The sequence below is a fragment of the Centruroides sculpturatus genome, unplaced genomic scaffold (assembly GCF_000671375.1).
Source record: "Centruroides sculpturatus isolate CEXI.00-Female unplaced genomic scaffold, Cexi_2.0 scaffold4, whole genome shotgun sequence".
NCBI classification, from domain to species: Eukaryota; Metazoa; Arthropoda; class Arachnida; order Scorpiones; family Buthidae; genus Centruroides; species Centruroides sculpturatus.
In genome coordinates, this window is record NW_019384444.1 from 404728 (window position 1) to 428815 (window position 24088).

The window sequence follows — 24088 nt, forward strand, 5'->3', positions numbered from 1 at the left end:
CCCCCCTATAACACTGTTGATTATTCCGTTTTATATGAATTCCGTGTTGTACGAGTCACTTAGATTTTACAAATACGTTTTCCGGGCTGTGGACGGCTCAGGTATTTGTAAAATTTAAGTGACTCGTACAACATGGAATTCATATAAAACGGAATAATCAACAGTGTTATAGGGGGCGACTGTACTCATGTTGGGAAATTATCGAGAGGATGATGCCTTAAACTTTCTAAAGACAAATTTATTTTTATAATTATTAATTTTCTTCTTAACAAAAATAATTAATCAAGAGATAATTAGTTCTATTGCATTTAATTAATTATATTAGTCGAATATTCCGTGAATCAAAAATTTAAATATTAATCATTCATACTTACTCCTATCAAGTTTTGCTATAAGTTTGTTTAGTTAAATATTATTAATTAATATTTATAACGAAATAAATTATTTCAGTAAATAACAATTTTGATATCAGTTTTTAATATATATGACAAAGAACTTTTTAAAAAGTATTCTCATCGACTAAAATGAAAAATGCTTTTATAATAAAATTATTGTCATAAAATTTTTGTGACAAATCTCGCTTTAAATTAGAATAAAGAAATTGCAGTATTAGCATTATTATAACGAAATCTAAGAATTAAAAAACTATAATTTTTATAAAAGAATAAAAATAAAATTATTAGTAGCTGTAACTGTAATTCTTGGGATCTAACGAATTTAATCTTTTGCCTCCTCTCATTGAATAAAGAAAATGTTTCTTGCTTCTGTTTCTATATAGGTCTATTTCCTACGCTGCGATTCTTTGAGCTTTTGGTAGGCATTTAATGTGGTCATTATGATATTACATTTAAAACTCCGATGTAACGCATAATCTGGATAAAAATTCATACGAAAAATTTCTTCGAAAACTGATTTTATTTGAGAAATTAAAACTGGTGAGTCTAATCGAAAACGTTCCATTCGATAAGGATGACATCGTTCCAGTTTTAACATGAGAAGAAAAACATTTAATACGATCACTAATATTTTATTAATATTTATTTATTAAGTTTGTACTAATAAAGTTTTATTCGATTCCAACATCTCCTTGGTGGGGAAGAATTTTCTCAATAAACGTATTATGAAAATTATTGTTTTTAACTGAACGCTTCTTAAACGTTTTGCTGTCAAGACTCCGCAATTTCAAAATTTTACGGTCACTTTAGCTTAAATTTATAATTAATAAGGCAATCAGCATTAAGTAAGTTTTAAGCTTATATTATGAAGTGGCACATTTAAAAATATGCAAAATATTCATTTTCTGGTTAACTTTACATTTTATAGTATTTCGAGAAATGAAGAATATAATAACACAAAATTACTTTTATTTATTTCTTTTCAATTTTTACACTTAATTTGACCAAATGTTTCTGATGTTTTATTTTATTTTTCTAAACAATAGTTTACCTTAAAAACATGTCCATCCTAGTCACTTTCCTCCGGCTTAGAGTATTGTTAATTTACAAAACCAGCGATATTCAAAGTGTTAAAATTCAATTGAATAAAGGACGTTGAACAGTCTATCTTTAGTTAACACATCATTGTGTTTAAAAGATATATTTTTTTAAAAGTTTGTTTATGTTATAATGCCAAACTTGTTAAGAATTAAAATGAAAGTTTTCATATTTACCAATGTCTGTCAACTGATTATATAGTTGATGTTGTCCAGTAGAATATTATATAACATAGTGGCAAGCGGTATAGGGTCTAAGCTGATTTATTCCAGTAAACATCATATATGTTTCAGAGCAGTCTGAAGCAAGAGATAACTTATTAAGCGTGTATTGTTTAGCCATGGATAGCCATGTTGGACTTGTTGACGCATATTCATAACTTGAACTTTAGGAAAGTCAGTGCAAGGTCAATGACCCTCTCCAACATAAAAAAAAGCAAAATACCCTTTAATTTATTTTTAAAAAATGGAAGCACATTCTATAATATTTTATACTAGAAAAAAAAGGCACTAACTTTGTTTCAAAGTATAAGTTTATGTAGATTTTTTTTTAAAAAAAAGGGGCAATTTATTGCTCTGTCTTTGTAAATAAATCAATCAATTTGTATGTTAAATATTAAAGAAAATTCATTAACATTCTTCATATTTTCCTACATTTTTTTATTTATTTTGTTAAAGTTGTCATTTTTGTTTTTATTGATTCAATATTTGAACATAAAAAAAAAATGTTTCAAAATACATAAATAAGGATCATACACATCTTTGGAGAGTTGTAATCAACTTAATAATATTTAATTAAAAATAATTAATAAACAAAGTCGAAAATTCATTTGACAGAAACGTGTCAACACTTTATATTTAACATTAGATAAAATGACTTCAATAAAGAGAAAAATTTATTATGGTTTATGTCAAAATTGTAACATCAAAAATTGAAATATTTGTGACAATTATAATTAAAGAATATTATAAGAAAAAAAAAGCAAGGATTTGAATGAATNAAATATATAAATTGATTTAATTTTCAAGTTAATTTTCAAGATTAGAATCGAATACAGCTCGCAGTCCTAGTAAACCAACGAGTTAAATACAGTATATCAGGTAAATTCGTGAATTAATATATTGGTTCATATCAACATCAGATAAATGTTTAGTTAAATATATTGGTATATACTGTTACAGTTATATATTAGTTATTGTAGATATTTAAATATATGGATTCAGTTGTGCATGAAACAAACAGTTGCCAGCTTGATGTATCGGTGCAACAATATATATTTCTGATGAAATAAATTCAGTTTACGAATGATTAAAGTCATCAAAATTCAAAATTGTTATTAAATTAAACATAAGACAAGTTAATAAATTCAAATTTGAAAAGTGTGATTTAGAAATTGAAGCATTGGCAACACCGTAAAGCATCCGAGCATTGCGGAGAAACAAACCCCTTTTCCTGCCTCCTGTTATAATTTTTTTTAATATAAAAAAAAAGGGGTATTAAAAATTCTAAAGATCTTTATTCTTGACAAGCTCAATCGATATCGGAGAACACTTTTTCTAGAGACAGTTAGAACGACTCTGGATAGGACTAACAGCGATTACTGGAAGCGATAACACTATTGAAGGCGAGCACATACTGGGTATAGTTGTAGGTTTTACGATACATAGACGGCTTAAGGCAAGCGACGGAGAACCTTGCCAGTCAAGACCCACACCCGATCGAGGACATCGTAAAGCAGCAAGTCGAACGAAGGCTCACTGCCAGATAGGGAGTTAGGAGAGAGCAGCGAACAACCGATGGGATTCTGTGTAACACCCGGAGGGTTTAGAGGCGTCGTTCTGTATCCAGCTCATCCATAAATCTGACTCTACCACATCCCAACTTCTACTCTTTTCAAAGTTTCTCACTCCAAACGGCTCAACTAGCAACCGTTTACCGCTTATAAAAGATTTTTCGATGGATGCTTTAGATGTATTTTAAATAGATTATCGTACGCGCTTAGTACCTTAACCCGTTTAAAATTTTTACGAGGTTTCATTCGATATTCATACTTTTTATATTTATATATATATATATATATATATATATACATATATATATATATTTGCATTCGATTTATTTTTAATTATATTTTCTGTGCTAATTTTGGGCTATAGTATTTTGTATACAAGAGTACCATTTGTTTATTAATTGCAGAAGCTCCTCTAGTGGCAAAACTAGAACTATAGAAGCACTCTGGTGGCAATATTTTAAAATTATTTTATTTACAAGTTATATTATAAAAAATTGAACCGAAAGAGTTAATGGGATACCGAAAAGATGGCGAATCATTTTTTTTAAATTACAAATTCCATTCGACACCTTACAATTGTCAACTTTCTTAAGTTTGTAACATTTTCTTTCACGCCCGGAACCTGGTAATTAGATGAGAAGATAGGCGATTGACGCCCTTCTTCTAAGTATAGAAGGATTTTGGAAGCGGAACGAGATTTTCTAAATTAGAACTAATGTCGTACTTGGGTTCGGTAGATAAGTAAAAGTGTTAGGATATTTTTAAATCTAATTAAATAAAAATACATCCGGACAAAGCCATTTTGTTAGCATTCTGCGTAATTCTTTTTCATCAGATTGCCATGCGTGCTCTTTCAACGGTGTATTATCTATAGTCTATTTTAAATCATCATTAAGTACGTACGGCCTCACGTTAACATTGATAAAGTCACAGACCGACTTTTGTTCTGTTTGCTTCTGATAAATAAAACATTCGATTAAAATAATTACTATAATTAACCTTTTTTTACTATGTTCGGATTTAAAAAAAGTAAGATTCGAGATAGATTAAATCTTCATCGCGCTTTGCTAGAATAAATAAATAAAAAATAGTGATTTGTAAGATATTTAAAAATTAATTTTATGGTCGCCAGAGAGTTTTTAAATATTAATTCACGAAGAGGTGTTGATGTGGAAAAATGTTTAATGTTGATCTTTTCGGTTAAACCAAAAAACCATAAAAAGCCACCTTTTTTTTTTTAAAAATACACATTTATTTATCTAATTAATTTTAAAATATTTTGTGCTAATTTTGGGTTATAGAGCTTTTGTACATGAGTTGTACCGTGTTAATTAATCGTAGAAGCTCCTCTAGCGGCAAAACCAGAATCATAGAAGTACCTCTAGTGGCGAAATTTTTAAATTATTTTATTTTTATGTTATTTATGGATTAAAATATTTTTGAACTGAGAGTTGGCCGAGTCCCGAAAAGATGGCGAACCATTCTCAGAACATTTTCTTTTTCTTTTAACTTAATCCCTGACTACAGATCGCGATCTACTCTTAAAGACACGTCTTTCTTTTCTTTATCGTTTCGACAGTTCCCTAAACATAAATTGTGTAAAATGTATGATGAATAAAAGTTCGAAGAAAAAAAAAAAGAAAAAAATACAATTTTCTTAGGCCAATAAATTTTCTACACGGAACAATCGTTGCGACATTTTTAAACGAAAGCCATGCCGACATTTTAAACCTTTGATGATCACCTTATCATTCTAGTCAGACGTTTAAGTAATTAACTGCATAAATTTCGATCGTCGGCATTGACCTTTCGATAAATATAACATCCGAAACACAGGTGAATGATAAAGAATAGGGTGAACACGCATTACGAGACACGGGAAGGTGACAGCCCTCATCGACCGTTCTTCCACCTGGCAAGAGAACACTGTTGTTCATATGTCAATATTGTCCCGGATCAAACGGCGTGAGGACCCATAATTTCGCCGCTCGACCCCGTCATTATATCCACAACCGACACAAAGGGACAATTAAGGACAGCCTCGCGGACTGAAAAGGGGGAGGCAAAACAACACACGTTCTCTTGACACTAAAAAAAATCTACCATCGATTCCTAACTGTCAGCTAGGCCTAACGGCATCGACTGTCCATTGTTGAACCTTTAAGCGCTTTTCGGAGAAATTTCTGACGTTGACAGAAACGATGGAAGGAAGAGAGAAAGAGGGAGGGAAAGAGAGAGAGAGAGAGAGAACGAAAAAAGAAAGAATATTTTCAGAATATCGTGTCTGGAGTGTCAAATAGTTCGGATCGATTTGGCTAGTGTCAGAATGTTAGTTTGGTTGATCCGAAAGCGTATTAATTGCTTGATTTCCTAAAACCCTCATCGTATAGAAATTTATGGAGTCGGATAAAAAAGAAACTCGACTTTATTTCAGAAAGTTTATTTTAAACACTTAGATTATTTTTGATAATTATTTAGAATATAAAATAAATAATTTTTTTTATTCCATAAACATTAATTAATTAAAGTAAAAATTTGATAAATTTATTAAATTATTAATTACGCAATTTAGAAAAATTTTGGATAATAAATGAATTAAATTCTAAATAATCTGGTACTAAATAAAATCGTGCTGTCCCCTTGCGTTAAAATTTCTTTATATTAATTTATCTCTAATAGTGTTGCCAATTTATATAATTTCTAGATATTATAATTTACTTGAAGAATTACAAATAAATTTTAACAGATGTATTTCTTTATTTTAGTTATTATTATTTGAAAAAAAATATATATTAAATAAATATATTCTATTTAAATATTTACACATATCAACTGTTATCTTATCCTAAAACTTATTTTGAATGCAATCTGGTGGATTTTAGTAGTGTACTTAGTGGATTTTTATTTATAGAGTTGGCAACATTGCTACTGGCAATTCTGAAGAATTCAGTTTAACTAAATGGATCCCGAATGCTTTTTTTTTCTTTTACTTTTCTTTTTAGAATAAAAATTTTATAATTTATCATTATACATTTTTAACCCATTAAGAAACACCGCAGTTTTTGTTAAATTAAATAAAATCAATTTGAGTTAATTATGTTCCGATTTTCAAGTGATTATATATAATTTTACAAATTTAAATGCTAAAAATTAAATTCTCTTCAAGTTAAATAACTTTCTTTCTCGAGTCGCGCTTCATAAATTAACTATTTATATCATTATAACAGCAATTAAACAGCGACTATAAACGGTATTTGCGGAGAGATAAAAGTCCTGTTAAGAGTGATAGCGGAACAATTAGTAAGTATAATGAAACGGCATTAATTTCTGCAAATATAAATTGATTATTAGTGACATAACTTAATAAATCAGATTATAATTCTCCTTCCCGATATCAGTGAAGTGCAATAGGATTGCTATACATAAATAAATGGAGTGACGAATGATCAGTAAATAAGACAAACGAGCCAAACGCTTCTTGCAGCATTAAAGTGTCTGCCGAAACCAGAAGCCGAAGTGTGACCTCTTACTTAATAATTCACGCCTACCAAACTTTGTTTCTCCCGCTGGTAAACATCACCAACACGTGTTCCTCTCTATTATTCATAGTTACGCCGAAAGTGACCACCAGAGGGACACAAGTCATTCCATTCTAGCAAGAAGTCCGAAATGATAATGCCGCTAGCGCCTCCTAACTTTTCTTCACTTTTTAGCTAATTTATTTATTTTTTAAAAAAAATATATAAATATGGCGCCCGTAAACATTTCGTTTCTATAATTATGTTCAAACTCCGACACTAAAAATTACTTAAATTATTCCAAAGCTTTACTTACGCAAAGGCATTCTAACAACAGTATTCAATTATTAACATAGGCTTAGTCATTCTCGAATAACTAAACATATGGAGAAATTCTATTAAAGAGCCATAAAAATCCCAAGTGGTTCCTAAGTTTTATTTTTGATGGAAAAAAATTATAATTGTTTTTTGTAATTTTTAACCTCCATTGCGTGAAAACAACTCGGAGAAACTTAATTATCATAAAGAAAAAAAGAAAAGATAGTCCATGAAAATACAAATTTATGATAAAGTTTAACTAACTCAAATAAATTTATTTTTTCTTTAAAAAAAAAAAAAAGAGCAAATAAGTTGTCGGAAATTTCTGTCTGTAGCCAATAGAAACCAAAAATTAAAATAATATAATTGACCCGGGGAGGAGAAAACCCGATTAACCGAAATTAAGTTTTTATTAAGAGGCAACTGCTTGTTTTTCCAACCTTTCAAATTACATTTTCAGGATTTAATGTCTCGTTTCTTATAAATGACCTTAAAAGTGCAGACGGCTTAACAAGTTAAAAGATGCAATCCAAATTAATGTCAAACTGCTTGTTTCTTTTTGTATTTTCCCCCCTCTTCTTTGCCATTTCTTTAACTGGAAATCGAAACAAAATGTCAACTTTATCCAACGAAAAAAAAAAATTATTTAACTTAGATCTAAAATCTGTGTTTTAATCTTCGAAATTTTAAAATATATTCGACTTGTAATCATATTGCAAAGTAGGATTTGGGGTTTAAATTGAGTCTGACAGTGTGCAAAATGCGAATCATTAACAACGTTATAATCAATGAGTGAATCTTAAAGCTCTTTGCATGCTCTTATGCAATCTCGTATCTCAAAAAACCAATAATTGTACGAATCATTTGTATTTAAAAAATCCAAAATTTCAGCAAAAAAATATACAAAACTCTTAAGTTTCGAGTAATTTACGTTAATCAAAATTTGTGATGTCAGTAAAATTCTATCGGTTAAACTCAGTAAAATTAATCATTTTGATGTTAATGCTTAACATTTAAGCAATTTTAGACGAGTGTAGATCTAATTCTAATGTCCAAAATAGTAGAATTGATGGACAAAAGATATTTCAATCAACAATTTTTCATTTGAATGCCGATCAAATATTTTTGAATTCCCTTCAAGGCCTTACAAACTCAGCAATTCTTTAGGCTGAAGATAACTTAGAAATATTTCTGGTTTAAACCTTTGCCTAAATACGAGAAGAATGTTACTTTGCCATCATTAATTTATCTCCTGTGACAACTTAAATATTTTGTGATATCTTGGGAATAATTTAAGCCCACTTTAGCACGTTCAGCGCTTTCTTCTCAAAACCGATTCTAGATGAATTTCTACTTGAAAATTTATCTATCCGACTGAAAATTAATGTAGATTTTAAACCGCGTTTATTATTATTTTGTCATTTGTCGAGATTTATTTAGGATAAACGGGTGTAAAGAATTGTTTAAGCTATACTAAATTCAGTTTAGTTTGCCGCTTTGCGCGATTAATTCGATTTCTAATGCAATTAAAACCTATCAAAAAGTGATTTTCGTCATCGTGAGGCTAACAAATTGACTATTTTCAAGTCTTTGATGCGTGAAATCGCTACAATTTTTTCCCGCATGTTTATTATGAATGGAAGCTTAATAAGGAAGCATTTTGATAGAACATTAATCATTTTTTTTCCTATAGTATTGAGTGTTAATCGGTCTTAAAATACTTAAAAACTCTAGAATACAGAACTAGAAACTGTTAAGAATATTAAGAAATAACATAAAACATTAAAAAAAACTCACTTTTGCCCATGTTTTAAGACAGATATAAGTATAGATACAAGCTTCACTTCAACAGAACTGAGTATTAATTAAGACCTTATATGACTTATAAGTTCAATACTATAAAACTAGATACTGTTACAAATAATAAGAAATGGTTTAAAATACGAAAAAAGTATAAAAATTAAGATTTTATTTTATATTTAAGTTTATTTCTTACATTGCATTCTACTTCAGTTCAGGATATATTCAACAGAATTTATCATTTTGAATAATTCAGAATTCAGAATACTTAAAAATTTCACAAAATTTTACATTTATTAAGTTAGAAATTTACTAATTTAGTTATTATCATATATATCACTAACTTAAGTTCTTAAGTTTATTGCTTCTACTTCAGTTGCAAGTAAATTTCAGTTTAAAAATAGTTTGAAATGATTTGATTTTATGCATGATAGAGAGTTGCCAACTTGACTTTAAGAAAGTTCAAAGTTTACTTTGACTTTAAATGAATTAAATAATTTATAAAATATTATTAATAATTTGGGCATTCTTATTCAAAGATTCTGTTAAGATTACCTTTAAAATAGATGTTAATAAACTATTTAATATTTTAAAATTAATTTTTATTTCATAATTTTGTGGGCTTAATTTAAATATTAAATCAATTCATTGTAATATTAAATTGAAGTTTAACTAGAATAGGATATGTCAGAGAAAGATGGCTCAATATTTTCACATTAGAAGTCTTTTAAGTTCATTATTTTATGATGATTTTGAAAGATTGCATATCGTAATTTTGTAAAATGTTTTCATATAAAAGGGGAATTCTTTATAATTTGAAGGAATGCACGTTGCAATTCTCCAAATTGTCTTCATCAAATACGGGATGATTGCATTATATTTTATACGTCAAATTATTCTATGCGAAAAATTTGAAAACTTGCATATTGCAGTCCTTCAAATACTTTCGCAAAATAGAGATGATTGCATATTGCAACATCATTTAAAAATAATTTAAATCCTATTTTCATAACGAACATTTCGTTTACAAGTTCAAAAACAAGCATACTTTGTTTACTAAATGCGAAATTTTATTTTATATTTTATAAATATATCAAATAGAGAGTTTAAAAAATGTACCGTTTAATCTATTAAAATATCATGTAGAAAATTTAAAAACCTTTCATTAAAATAAGGATAGTGAAAGCCCCATCAACAAGTCGATATAAAGGTGAAGATAATAGGTAAGTAGAGCTAACCCATGTTGCATAAGTGACCCAGGGCATGACCACACGCTGTCATTATTCAGTAGCGCAAAGGGGAAGGTTAGATTTATTCCTTAATTAATAATCAACCGAACCATACAATTACCTTCCCGCTAATATCCCAGGGGCTGTCAATCTGTTGCCCCGTATAGTTTACTCGTTATATAGATCTGGATCTACTGCATACGCTAGGCACTGTACTGTACAGTACATCTTAAATCTGTTGAAAAATCTAGAAAGTAACCTTTTCTTTTTATTCTAGCTATATTCTCTGAGCCTAAGATTAAATTAGAATATAACTTATTTTTTTTTGTTACTAATGTCAGAATATAAACTTACAATTTATGCAAGCTGTATTGACATATCTCATCGATATGGCACCAAGATATCATGGATTATGGCATAATGATCGCGTGGTTACTCATCGACTTAGTGCTATGATATCCCAGATTGTGATACTATGTTCAAGTGGTTACTCATCGGAATGGCACTATACTACTATAATATGGTCTTACGATATCATACAGCTAAACCGATAAAGAACAGTAGTATCTACCAATATGACATGATCTAATCAATTATGGCACGGAGCCTTTCAGCTATGGCTGTAAGAGAACTACATCAGTATAATATAAAAGATAATGGCACTATGAGAATTGCCAATTTTGGCATTAAGTCCTTATCAATTAGGTACAAAATTCTCATAAATTATTGTTTAGACTACAACATTACAAACCACGACATTATGATACGAAAAACAACGAGATTCATCAATTAGCATTACAAAATAGCAATATTATATCATAGACCATAATATTATATTAAGAACGATGATGATATGACACTAAGAATTCATCAATTACGGCATCAAAATAACACAAAATATAACACTACCTTGATACTATGATTTTGTAGAATACGGCACTAAAAGATGACATTAAATGCTTCAATAATTGAAAATGAGAAGATTTATATAAATGTAGTTTTTGTATAAAGTACTGTTTTGTTTCATAAGCAAGTAAGAACGAAGATCGGTAAACACGTCGTTGGACAATCTGTTGTGGTGCATCAAAGCGTGAATCGATGTCGATCTGTTGATTGTCAATTATTCAAAAGCGTAGCACAATAATCCTCGGCGACGATTGAAGAAATACAAAAAAATAAAAATAAAAATAAAAAAAAACAAGAACACCGATCTATAAAGACTTATTTTGTTGTTTTTCTTTTACAAGATGATAGAAAACCCGTTCAATATTTAATAGAATTTGAAATTAGTTTTTGCTGAGTTTCTATAGTTAATTTTTGGTTAAACAAACACCCCAACGAAAATAAAATGCTTTACGATTTCCAATTACTGTTGTGTCTTCGTTGCTTATATAGACCCTCTCTTTTTATTATTATTTTTTTTCTTCTTATATTATTAATAATTCAAAAGACGTAGAAGAAAATTTTTAAATATTTCAAAAATCATTTTTATATCCCCTTAAACAAGATTGGAATTAAATAATATCGAATTTCTTGTTGAGGTAATCTAAAGAAATATTGAATTATTTACAAAATTTATATACGATTCGTCTCGTTTTCTATTATTTTCCCTCTAATGTTAAAAACATTGGTTATATTTTAAAAACTAAGAAGAAAAAAAAAGAAAACAAGAAAGAGATCCTTCTTACCTTGGCTGTGCCTGCTGTTCAAATAATCATCTTTGCAAATGAACCTATTCTCGTCTAGTACATAAAGTTCTTCTCCCGTAGACAGTTGTTTCCGACATACGAGACATGTGAAACATTTTAGATGAAATACTTTACTTCTAGCCCTCCTAACTAGATCGGTGGGTGATATACCCTGAGCACATCCTGCACACTTTGTACCGTATCTCCTGCAATATATAAAAATAACATTTTGATATTAATATCTCATCTTCTTCCGTAATTTCTCTACGATACACAGAGCATTTAAGATGAAAACTTAAGAAAATATCTTAATTAAACTGTTATAATAGTTTTTACCACTATTAAAAATAGTAATTTTAAGTCAAAGAAAATTATGCAAAGCGGAAAAATAACTAAATTTCGGGGGTTATTTTGCATATTTCAACACTTCTTATTCTATTAAGTAAAGCAATGATTGCATTTTAAGTTTAAATTTAACTTTTTCTTTTCACTAATTTAAACATCCCTCTTTGGCATCTCTCCTGAAATTATTCAACTTAAGACACTTATTTTTAAAATATAAATTAAATAATTATAATTATAAATATGTAAGCTTCTATATTAACTAATTCATATCTTGTTTTTAAGATTTATAAATTTATATTGAAAAAAAAATTACTAAATTTAGAGTACGTAATTAGTAATTTAATAATCTATAAATTATGAAGAGTGCTAGACTACTGTTTTATTATTAATTAATAATTTACATCCAAAAATATAGTTAGACAATTATATTTAAGTTTATAAATTCTAGAAAAAAGTTGAAGAATGTCTGAAATTAAATATTGTTTAACAATATTGCCTTGAGGCTATTTACAAAATATATTTTAGTGAAACGTTAGCAAAATTTCTATAGATAATGATAAAACTTTAAGATAAACTTTTATAAGCTGACAATTAAAATAAATCTAGTAAAGATAATTAAAAAATTAATATTATTTTTATTATAAACAATATTTTATTCAGTAAATTAATACATTAAAGGTAGAATAAAGGTAAAATACAGTACATATAAAAGGTAGAATATTTATTAATTTTTATTAAAAAATTCGCATTGCTTAGAGTAGGAAATGNTAATTTTTTGCAAATTTCTCTATCAGTTCAGTGTGATACTTTCATCTATCAAAAAGCCAAGTTATAAATCTATTAAGAGACAAATAGCTTTATAATATATATAAACATTTTAATCCCACGCGATACTCCCGTATCCGAGTTTAGGACGATGTTGTCATATAGGTTCTTCCCAGTTAAGGCCTTTAATGTTTAGTTTATGAAGACAAAATTGGCCTCGGTTGACTTTACCACTGACCACATAATGATGTTAGACCTACGCTATAATCTGGACTCATGAGAGTGTGGGGTGCGTGAAGTGCATGAAATGGGGCGTGGTAGTGTCACGGAGAAGAGGGGGGAAAGCACTACGACCTCGTTTGCCAACTATGCTCTATGTAACTCTATTGTCTTCTAGTAGCTTAACTTTTACTGCCAAAAGTGAGGTCAACGTTAAAGGTTGACTTTCTTCTCTTTGCTTCCGGTTTCACCTGAGAACGTCGGCATCTAAATGGGCCACTGTATTGAGGTTTATAAAGTAAAGAATGAAACTAGAATCGCTTTTATATTTTAATTCTTCTCATACTTCCTATATGATATATCTGTTTTAACTACAATGTACTCTTACAATGCTTTTTTTTTTATCTACATTATGATTAATCTGGTTCTAAATAAATATAGCCTATCCTTTTCAGGAATTTTCTAGATTTTTACATTGATTCAAACTCTTTAAGAATATTACTGGATTTCTACAATGATTACATAGATTCTTTTTCAAATACTGGCAGTCATTATAGAAAACTGGAAACCTTGTTATAAATCTTAGCTTTATTAAAAAAAGATACTAATTTCCTATAGTGACTACCAACTTTTGTAGTTAGGTTCTTAGATTTCTATGCCTATTCTTTCCTTTCTAACAAAGTTCCTAGTTTTCTATGGTGATTCCTAACTATGTAAGAAGTTTTCTAGTGTTTGCCAGTTTTATAACAAGACTGTAGATTCGTAGGATGATTCCTAACTTTATAACAGAGTAATTTGATAGAATTTCTCCTTGAGAAGAGATCCTCCTTCGGTATCTCTCGCGTGCATCGTAATGAAGGCCTATATAAATGGTGCACGACTTCCTTGTTTGCTTTCTATCTATTTATCTGATTTTATAATGAATTCTGTGTTAGGCTAATTATGTGGTTTATAACTTACCGTCAATGACTTTTTTTATACAAAGATAAAACGAAAAAATTATACTCTACTTTTAAATAATGGTAATTTATAATTCATCACGTATAACCCGCATCAGTTTGCTATCTTAAAAAAAAAAAGAAAGAGGGGTAGAGAAATAGTAAAAGTTTCGAATATTATCACGACTTCAACTATAAATAAAGTTATTTTTAATATAAGTTTTTAGTAAATTGCACTAAAATATTTGTTAAAAATCTTCATAAGAATTGCAATTTTTAGCTTGAAATTCGGTTTGACCTAGTTTAATCATGTCAGAGATTGACTCTAATCTAAGATCGTAGATTTTTCTCTATTCAACTCTTCATCAAAATGTGACTTTTGTACGCCGAAAGACAAATTTCAGTTGAACATTAAGACAAGGTAATCTACAGAAGACGTGTCCTTGCCCTGATTTCATAACAACGGGGTATTTCCTCGACATTTAAATAGAGAGAGAGAGAAAAAAAAACGCGATAAACTATCAAAATTTAACATCAAAAAATAGTTTAAAAACGATTGAAATATCATTAAAATATTTATTAATTTAATTAAAAATTGATATTTTTATTCATAAAATTGTCTTAAAAATATTATACAAATTACGTCTTAGATGTATTTAAAATGTTTGACTACATTCTACCGAGGAAGAATTCTAAAGTTAAAGAAAAATGGCTGAGAGGTGATCGTGACTATAATCACGTGACAAACCAGATAGTCACACGCTGTACAATCTGCTTTATTACTTTGTCCTTTAGGAAATAAAGCACGTATGAATCAAAAAATAAAAAAATAAAAATAAATAAACCAGGAAATATCAAGAAAAAAAGAAGTTTTACTGATGTAACCATGCAGGTTGTTTTAAAATTGATGTGCAAAATTGTATGATAAATCGATCTTAAATCGTCGATTATATAAAATTATCGTTTATATATTTTTTTATGTAAAAAAAAAAAATAGAAAATAAAAGATTATGGAGCACATTTTTATAATTTTTAACTCGAAAATAAAATTGAAATTTTTGTGTTTTAATTACATTTAAAATTAACAATTTAATTTATAAAATATTATTAATAATTTGGGCATTCTTATTCAAAGATTCTGTTAAGATTACCTTTAAAATAGATGTTAATAAACTATTTAATATTTTAAAATTAATTTTTATTTCATAATTTTGTGGGCTTAATTTAAATATTAAATCAATTCATTGTAATATTAAATTGAAGTTTAACTAGAATAGGATATGTCAGAGAAAGATGGCTCAATATTTTCACATTAGAAGTCTTTTAAGTTCATTATTTTATGATGATTTTGAAAGATTGCATATCATAATTTTGTAAAATGTTTTCATATAAAAGGGGAATTCTTTATAATTTGAAGGAATGCACGTTGCAATTCTCCAAATTGTCTTCATCAAATACGGGATGATTGCATTATATTTTATACGTCAAATTATTCTATGCGAAAAATTTGAAAACTTGCATATTGCAGTCCTTCAAATACTTTCGCAAAATAGAGATGATTGCATATTGCAACATCATTTAAAAATAATTTAAATCCTATTTTCATAACGAACATTTCGTTTACAAGTTCAAAAACAAGCATACTTTGTTTACTAAATGCGAAATTTTATTTTATATTTTATAAATATATCAAATAGAGAGTTTAAAAAATGTACCGTTTAATCTATTAAAATATCACGTAGAAAATTTAAAAACCTTTCATTAAAATAAGGATAGTGAAAGCCCCATCAACAAGTCGATATAAAGGTGAAGATAATAGGTAAGTAGAGCTAACCCATGTTGCATAAGTGACCCAGGGCATGACCACACGCTGTCATTATTCAGTAGCGCAAAGGGGAAGGTTAGATTTATTCCTTAATTAATAATCAACCGAACCATACAATTACCTTCCCGCTAATATCCCAGGGGCTGTCAATCTGTTGCCCCGTATAGTTTACTCGTTATATAGATCTGGATCTACTGCATACGCTAGGCACTGTACTGTACAGTACATCTTAAATCTGTTGAAAAATCTAGAAAGTAACCTTTTCTTTTTATTCTAGCTATATTCTCTGAGCCTAAGATTAAATTAGAATATAACTTATTTTTTTTTGTTACTAATGTCAGAATATAAACTTACAATTTATGCAAGCTGTATTGACATATCTCATCGATATGGCACCAAGATATCATGGATTATGGCATAATGATCGCGTGGTTACTCATCGACTTAGTGCTATGATATCCCAGATTGTGATACTATGTTCAAGTGGTTACTCATCGGAATGGCACTATACTACTATAATATGGTCTTACGATATCATACAGCTAAACCGATAAAGAACAGTAGTATCTACCAATATGACATGATCTAATCAATTATGGCACGGAGCCTTTCAGCTATGGCTGTAAGAGAACTACATCAGTATAATATAAAAGATAATGGCACTATGAGAATTGCCAATTTTGGCATTAAGTCCTTATCAATTAGGTACAAAATTCTCATAAATTATTGTTTAGACTACAACATTACAAACCACGACATTATGATACGAAAAACAACGAGATTCATCAATTAGCATTACAAAATAGCAATATTATATCATAGACCATAATATTATATTAAGAACGATGATGATATGACACTAAGAATTCATCAATTACGGCATCAAAATAACACAAAATATAACACTACCTTGATACTATGATTTTGTAGAATACGGCACTAAAAGATGACATTAAATGCTTCAATAATTGAAAATGAGAAGATTTATATAAATGTAGTTTTTGTATAAAGTACTGTTTTGTTTCATAAGCAAGTAAGAACGAAGATCGGTAAACACGTCGTTGGACAATCTGTTGTGGTGCATCAAAGCGTGAATCGATGTCGATCTGTTGATTGTCAATTATTCAAAAGCGTAGCACAATAATCCTCGGCGACGATTGAAGAAATACAAAAAAATAAAAATAAAAATAAAAAAAAACAAGAACACCGATCTATAAAGACTTATTTTGTTGTTTTTCTTTTACAAGATGATAGAAAACCCGTTCAATATTTAATAGAATTTGAAATTAGTTTTTGCTGAGTTTCTATAGTTAATTTTTGGTTAAACAAACACCCCAACGAAAATAAAATGCTTTACGATTTCCAATTACTGTTGTGTCTTCGTTGCTTATATAGACCCTCTCTTTTTATTATTATTTTTTTTCTTCTTATATTATTAATAATTCAAAAGACGTAGAAGAAAATTTTTAAATATTTCAAAAATCATTTTTATATCCCCTTAAACAAGATTGGAATTAAATAATATCGAATTTCTTGTTGAGGTAATCTAAAGAAATATTGAATTATTTACAAAATTTATATACGATTCGTCTCGTTTTCTATTATTTTCCCTCTAATGTTAAAAACATTGGTTATATTTTAAAAACTAAGAAGAAAAAAAAAGAAAACAAGAAAGAGATCCTTCTTACCTTGGCTGTGCCTGCTGTTCAAATAATCATCTTTGCAAATGAACCTATTCTCGTCTAGTACATAAAGTTCTTCTCCCGTAGACAGTTGTTTCCGACATACGAGACATGTGAAACATTTTAGATGAAATACTTTACTTCTAGCCCTCCTAACTAGATCGGTGGGTGATATACCCTGAGCACATCCTGCACACTTTGTACCGTATCTCCTGCAATATATAAAAATAACATTTTGATATTAATATCTCATCTTCTTCCGTAATTTCTCTACGATACACAGAGCATTTAAGATGAAAACTTAAGAAAATATCTTAATTAAACTGTTATAATAGTTTTTACCACTATTAAAAATAGTAATTTTAAGTCAAAGAAAATTATGCAAAGCGGAAAAATAACTAAATTTCGGGGGTTATTTTGCATATTTCAACACTTCTTATTCTATTAAGTAAAGCAATGATTGCATTTTAAGTTTAAATTTAACTTTTTCTTTTCACTAATTTAAACATCCCTCTTTGGCATCTCTCCTGAAATTATTCAACTTAAGACACTTATTTTTAAAATATAAATTAAATAATTATAATTATAAATATGTAAGCTTCTATATTAACTAATTCATATCTTGTTTTTAAGATTTATAAATTTATATTGAAAAAAAAATTACTAAATTTAGAGTACGTAATTAGTAATTTAATAATCTATAAATTATGAAGAGTGCTAGACTACTGTTTTATTATTAATTAATAATTTACATCCAAAAATATAGTTAGACAATTATATTTAAGTTTATAAATTCTAGAAAAAAGTTGAAGAATGTCTGAAATTAAATATTGTTTAACAATATTGCCTTGAGGCTATTTACAAAATATATTTTAGTGAAACGTTAGCAAAATTTCTATAGATAATGATAAAACTTTAAGATAAACTTTTATAAGCTGACAATTAAAATAAATCTAGTAAAGATAATTAAAAAATTAATATTATTTTTATTATAAACAATATTTTATTCAGTAAATTAATACATTAAAGGTAGAATAAAGGTAAAATACAGTACATATAAAAGGTAGAATATTTATTAATTTTTATTAAAAAATTCGCATTGCTTAGAGTAGGAAATGTTTAAAATATGTTTATTTTAATGCTTTTAAAATATTTTAAGTAATAAAACTTAAAAAACTTCAGAGAAAAATAAAATAATACTATTTAAAGTTTGAATTACTAAATATAAACCATGCTTATGAATCAGTTGAAATTATAATAAAAATTTATATATTTCAACAAGAGCCTATTTATAGTTTAATTTAACTTATTTACTGTCAGAAAATTACAAATCTGTTTCTTTCAGTCGAGTCTAGACATAATAAATTTATAATTTCTAAAATTTGTTGTACAAGTTTTGATATGCAAATCTGTTTTAAAACGGAAGCTATTTTAAAAAGTTCAAAAATATTTGCATATCAAAACCATGATTTAAAACTATATAACAAACATTAAAATTATAATCTGTACGGCATTCAAAAGTCAAATTTTCTTAATTTAAACAAACTGACGTTTAAAAACTTTATTATTTCGTCATTTAGAAGTATTTATATAAGCCTCTTAACTAGAATATAAACGTTTTCTTGTAAAGTAAATCGTGACAATATCTTGTTGCTGTAAAATTCGACCCATCTTTTCCATTCTGTTCTGACTTTATTATCGTTTACAGCACGTAAAAGAGCAACATTAGAAGATATATTCGACGTCGACATCGAAGAAGCCTCGGGGCTTTATTTTTTTTTTCTTTACTAAAGAATGACAAACTGCTCGAGATGTCAAGTAATTGCTAGCTAAGGTGGAAGAGTAAAACTCGATAAGAATGGTATCCTTATTGAAAAAAAAAAATGGCAAAAAAATCACTGTTGTGCATAAATCTCAAATATTTGAGTTTATTGGATGTAGAAAGATGTAAAGAACATGGTTTAATTATGTCGATTTTTGGCATGTTTAGAAAAGGAGGGAGATCATGAAGAGCGTGACGTGTATGAAAATGCTACGGGGAGAAGGCGTAGTCCGAATCTGAAGCACGAACCACCCCTATAAACAGCATGTATAAGGGGGGTAAAAAGGAGGAAAAGTTATGGAGGAAAGGATAATAAAACTCGGGCAGTTTGGAAAACAATGAGTCGTGCGTGCTATCTCGTTGTTCCATCTGGACATTACACGGCGTTTAGAGCTGTAGTGTCTTCGCTGCTACTCGTTCGTGATGTTGCACGAGTCCATACTGTTGTTACTATCATTAGGAACGTTTGGTCTTTTCCTGTTTGGATTGTTTGCTACTGGGTTGTAGGCTTGACGTTAGTAGGAAATGTTCGTTTTTACATCTTGTAAGGATGGTACTCTGTGAAATATTCTTACGAAATGATTGTATAGATGTGATGCCTCATTTTTTTTATCTATTAGGTGATAAATAATAATTCTCTTACCATAAATTGTACCTGGTGAAAGCGTTTACGCCTACAAATAGGTCTATTTACGAGGAAGAAATGATGTTGTCAATTACTAGAAAAAATAGGGGCACGCCAAATTATAGTTATAACAATAGCTCTAGACGCGAATAAAGTTGCGAGTTAAATTTGGATTCCTCTTTACCTCAGATCCTGTGCAGAAAGTTGTTTTATATAAGCAAAAAAACAATAGTTTTTCTTATATGTAAGTACACTATTATGCATAATAAATAGTAGATATACCTGTTTGAAGCTCAGTTTATAACTTTAAAGGTTACTAAATGATACGAAGCGAATTACAATAAAAAATTCATGGAGTAAGTGGTTTGAATTGTTAAGATAGGATAGGTGTGGTCCATACTTTAGTGCTTAGAGAAGTTAAATCCGAAGTTCGTTTTCTACCTAAAAGAGTTTTCCATTAATACAACCTGATTTTAAATTCTTTAAGTGATTTATACATTACTATAACCTTCTATTTGCATTATTCAAAAAACAAAAAAAAAATGTATAGCAAAATGTTGCTATACAAATAAACATTATAAGGCTTTAAACAAGACTACTTTTTTTAATATATTAAAATAAAGTCTGAGATATCGCTAACTTAAGAACGATTATTTAAGAAAAAGAATATATAAGTTAACATATCCCCGCCTATTTCAATTTCTAAACCAATCATTGTTCAGATAATCATATTTCAAATTGATAATCTTCAAAATTTTTATGTTTGATATCTTACAATTATCGCAGAGGACGATTTATGTTCATTATAACTTTTTTAAACTGGATTTTGTTTTCTCATTTTCTATCACGTCATTGTAATTATTTTCAATTTAACCAATATAAAAACTACATATAAATCGAAACTAATTTAGATTTATCCGAGAAAAATATTTTTAAAATTTAATTTTTTAAATAAAACTCGCTACAGTTAATAAGAAAAAAACTTAATGAATAAAACTCTTATCGTAAAATTTTCTTCGAGCTTTTTCTTTTAATTAAACTGTATAAAAGTTTATAAATCATCTAATTAATCTATAATATACTCTTCTTTTTTTTCTAAGCTTAAAATTTACTAAACAAAACTTAAAAGAACATATCCTAAACAGTTTATAATCTATAGGATCTAGAATTTTAATAAATTAATCCTTTCTTAAGTGAATTCCTCTATCTAAATTGAAACAAACGACGCTTAACTGATTAAGAAATTTTTTTTAAAAAAAAGAAAAGGGGATGGGGATTAATTATAGGGGGAAACAAAGTTACAAGGACACGTTCTAAATTTGGAGAATCGGTTACGTGGAGTCAAACAGACCAAGCGAGACCTTTTCACTGCGATTCAGTCCATTACAGGCTAATGGATGTTACCTCGACGACAACATCACACTTAGTGGCTTCATTGGCTTGGATACGCTTGAATACACAAAGCATGAGAGGAGGTAAGTGACCACCCACGTGACACCGAAACGCCTTCCTGAATTATGTTAAACGAGTGACACGAGTTGTACATTCTGTTTTAATCACAAGAAAACTACCTTCCTACTCTTTTACTCGTTGGCGTTTGATTTAATAAGTACCTTTCGATAGGTTATAAATCCAAAAATTATAGTCGTACCAACCAATAATTTTAAGCCCCTAAAAAAAAACTGTTGCTTCCTCATCTCGTGTTAATGGCTAATTTCAAATTCATAACGTGGGAGAGATTTTTAATATCCATCTTAACACTAAAATTTATTTATTTATTTATTTATTTTTGGCAGTTGGAAATAATGATCTAGATCACGTGAACGTAACGGTTGAGGGAAGTTATACTTGTCACGTGATTTTATGAGGAATTTATAAATTGGCGTGTGACGTAACAGTCAGTTAGCCTTCTTTACAGAGTTCTCATAGGCTACTTACTACATTCACGTGATCTAGTTTAAAATTAGTTACGAAAATGTTAACCAGTACCAACAAGACTTTCAACAAGAGCTACAAATCTGAACACACATCAATCGCAATTTACAATTAAAAATAAAAATAATTTATAAAAGTAACGAGTTTAAATTTAAAAAAAAAAAATACACAAAAATATTTTTTAAAAATGAGTTGAAATTTTCGAAGAGAAATAGCAATTTTATGGGGAGAAAGAAAGAAAGAAAGAGAGAGAGGGAATGTTTGTATGTTCGGCTATCAAATTCCCGTCGACGAGCACGTGCTCCTTTTAATCACGCCCTCTCTTTTCTTGTGGGAGATGGCTCTCATGTGACCGCCTGACGTCATAGGCGGTAGGTGGTTCTCCCATAATTGACGGGCCTCAGTTCGTAATACGTCAGTCGATGTTTATACTTTCATGTGCAGCTGTTGATGTCTCATTCATCTGCTGTTTTGAATATGTTAGTTTGTCGGCATCTTTAATCCATTTTAAATCTTTAAGCTTTCATTCAGATGTCGAGCGTGTGTCACGATTGCACATTTGGAGCAATGTCCCCCCCTTTTACTTTTAATCAAAATCTTCAGAAGGACCGTTACAAATCTCTGCAATTTAATTTATTACATGTTTCAAAAATTATAGAATTTACTCTCTTCTCTATCTCTTTAACTACATTTATTAGTCAATGATGATTAAGAAAGAAATCTTTAAAATTGAATATATTTATAGGAATTCGTAGTTCTATTAAAATTTTAATGCAATTTATCGATATTTTACATTTAATAGATTAATTTTACTCTGATTTTCTTACTGCGAATGGATTCTTTACGATGTTTTAGTTACTTGTAAACATCGTACGTGCCTCCCATTAAACTAATGTTTTCTTGTATTCTGATGTATAAAAACGAGCTTAATACCTAATAAACTTATTCATTATGCTAATATCTCTTTTATTTTCTCATAAACAAACGAATAATTGAAGATTATATGTTTATACATGTTAAAAAAAATGAAGCCATCTTGCTGCGTGAGGAGCATCTTCCCAAATGTTTTAGTGTTATCTTTAACGCTCTTTTATTCTTTCTTAATAATTCAAAAATAACAAAGTTCTAAACTCTGTCTTCGTTCTTCTAATGTTCAAATATTGACCAACACGCGACACAACTATTATTTCTATAAATATAACCTATATAGGCCTATATATTATATGAATAACGTTCGATGTTTTAACGTGTATAAATTCTTTACTTCCATTAAAAGTGAGGACAAAGTGAAGAACATAAAAGACACGGACAAGTGACGATGATTGAGTTATGCTAAGGTCTACCGATCGATAATTTACTTTTTAAATGTTTATTGATTCCTCACAACAATATATTAACATAAGGATAATCTACATTAGGCACAGAATCAGTTGGGTAGAACTTAAAAAGTATGCAACTGAGTTAAAATTTAGCAATTTAAAGACAATTTTGCAACGTTTTCTTTGTAATTATTTAATTCGAGAAGTTGAGAATGAACAGTACGTACTTTTAACTTTTATACTACAAGAAGATGGTTATAAAGCTTGATAGAACCAAATTGGCCTTCTATATCATCAATTAGACTGTTAATTTTTAAGGAAATATCTGTTTTTATCGGTTTCAAATAAATCCAAACACGTTAGAGCGAATGGTTTATGGAAGAATATATCGTTATTTGTGCTCTACACGTCAACTCATCCTCTGAACATGCTTAAGATGTAACTAAATTGGCCTCCTGACCTCTTTCGTGATGAAATTGTTTAGTTTTACAAATAGTTTGGTTACTGAAAATAGGTCTTCAGGTAAATAGCAAGGTTTAAAACAGCGTAAACGATAATTATTGAACTTACAAACTGTCATAGCACTTGGCAAGCGTGTAAAGAGGTGACGATTTTTTTCGGATTATGTCGAAGCCAAATAAGTATCATGGTTGGATGAGCGAATCTGAGTGGCTGTGTCAGCAAACAATTGATTCTCTCTCACCATGAATTCAAACAGTGATATGTCTATCCCACACACTCATCGTCCACCTGGTCTCTACTTTAGTCACACCGC

At 28.9% G+C, this 24088-nt stretch overlaps 1 protein-coding gene across 1 annotated transcript in view; it reads right to left on the reverse strand.

The window, feature by feature from the left end:
• LOC111620250 (LIM/homeobox protein Lhx5-like) overlaps nucleotides 1-24088 on the reverse strand; it is a 69639-nt gene that overhangs the window by 26082 nt on the left and 19469 nt on the right. Inside the window, exons 2-3 of the mRNA XM_023362146.1 lie at nucleotides 17619-17824; nucleotides 2934-2939 (exon numbers count right to left, since the gene is read on the reverse strand). Of these exons, the coding sequence (XP_023217914.1) occupies nucleotides 2934-2939; nucleotides 17619-17824 (212 nt within the window). The remainder of the gene's footprint in view (nucleotides 1-2933; nucleotides 2940-17618; nucleotides 17825-24088) is intronic.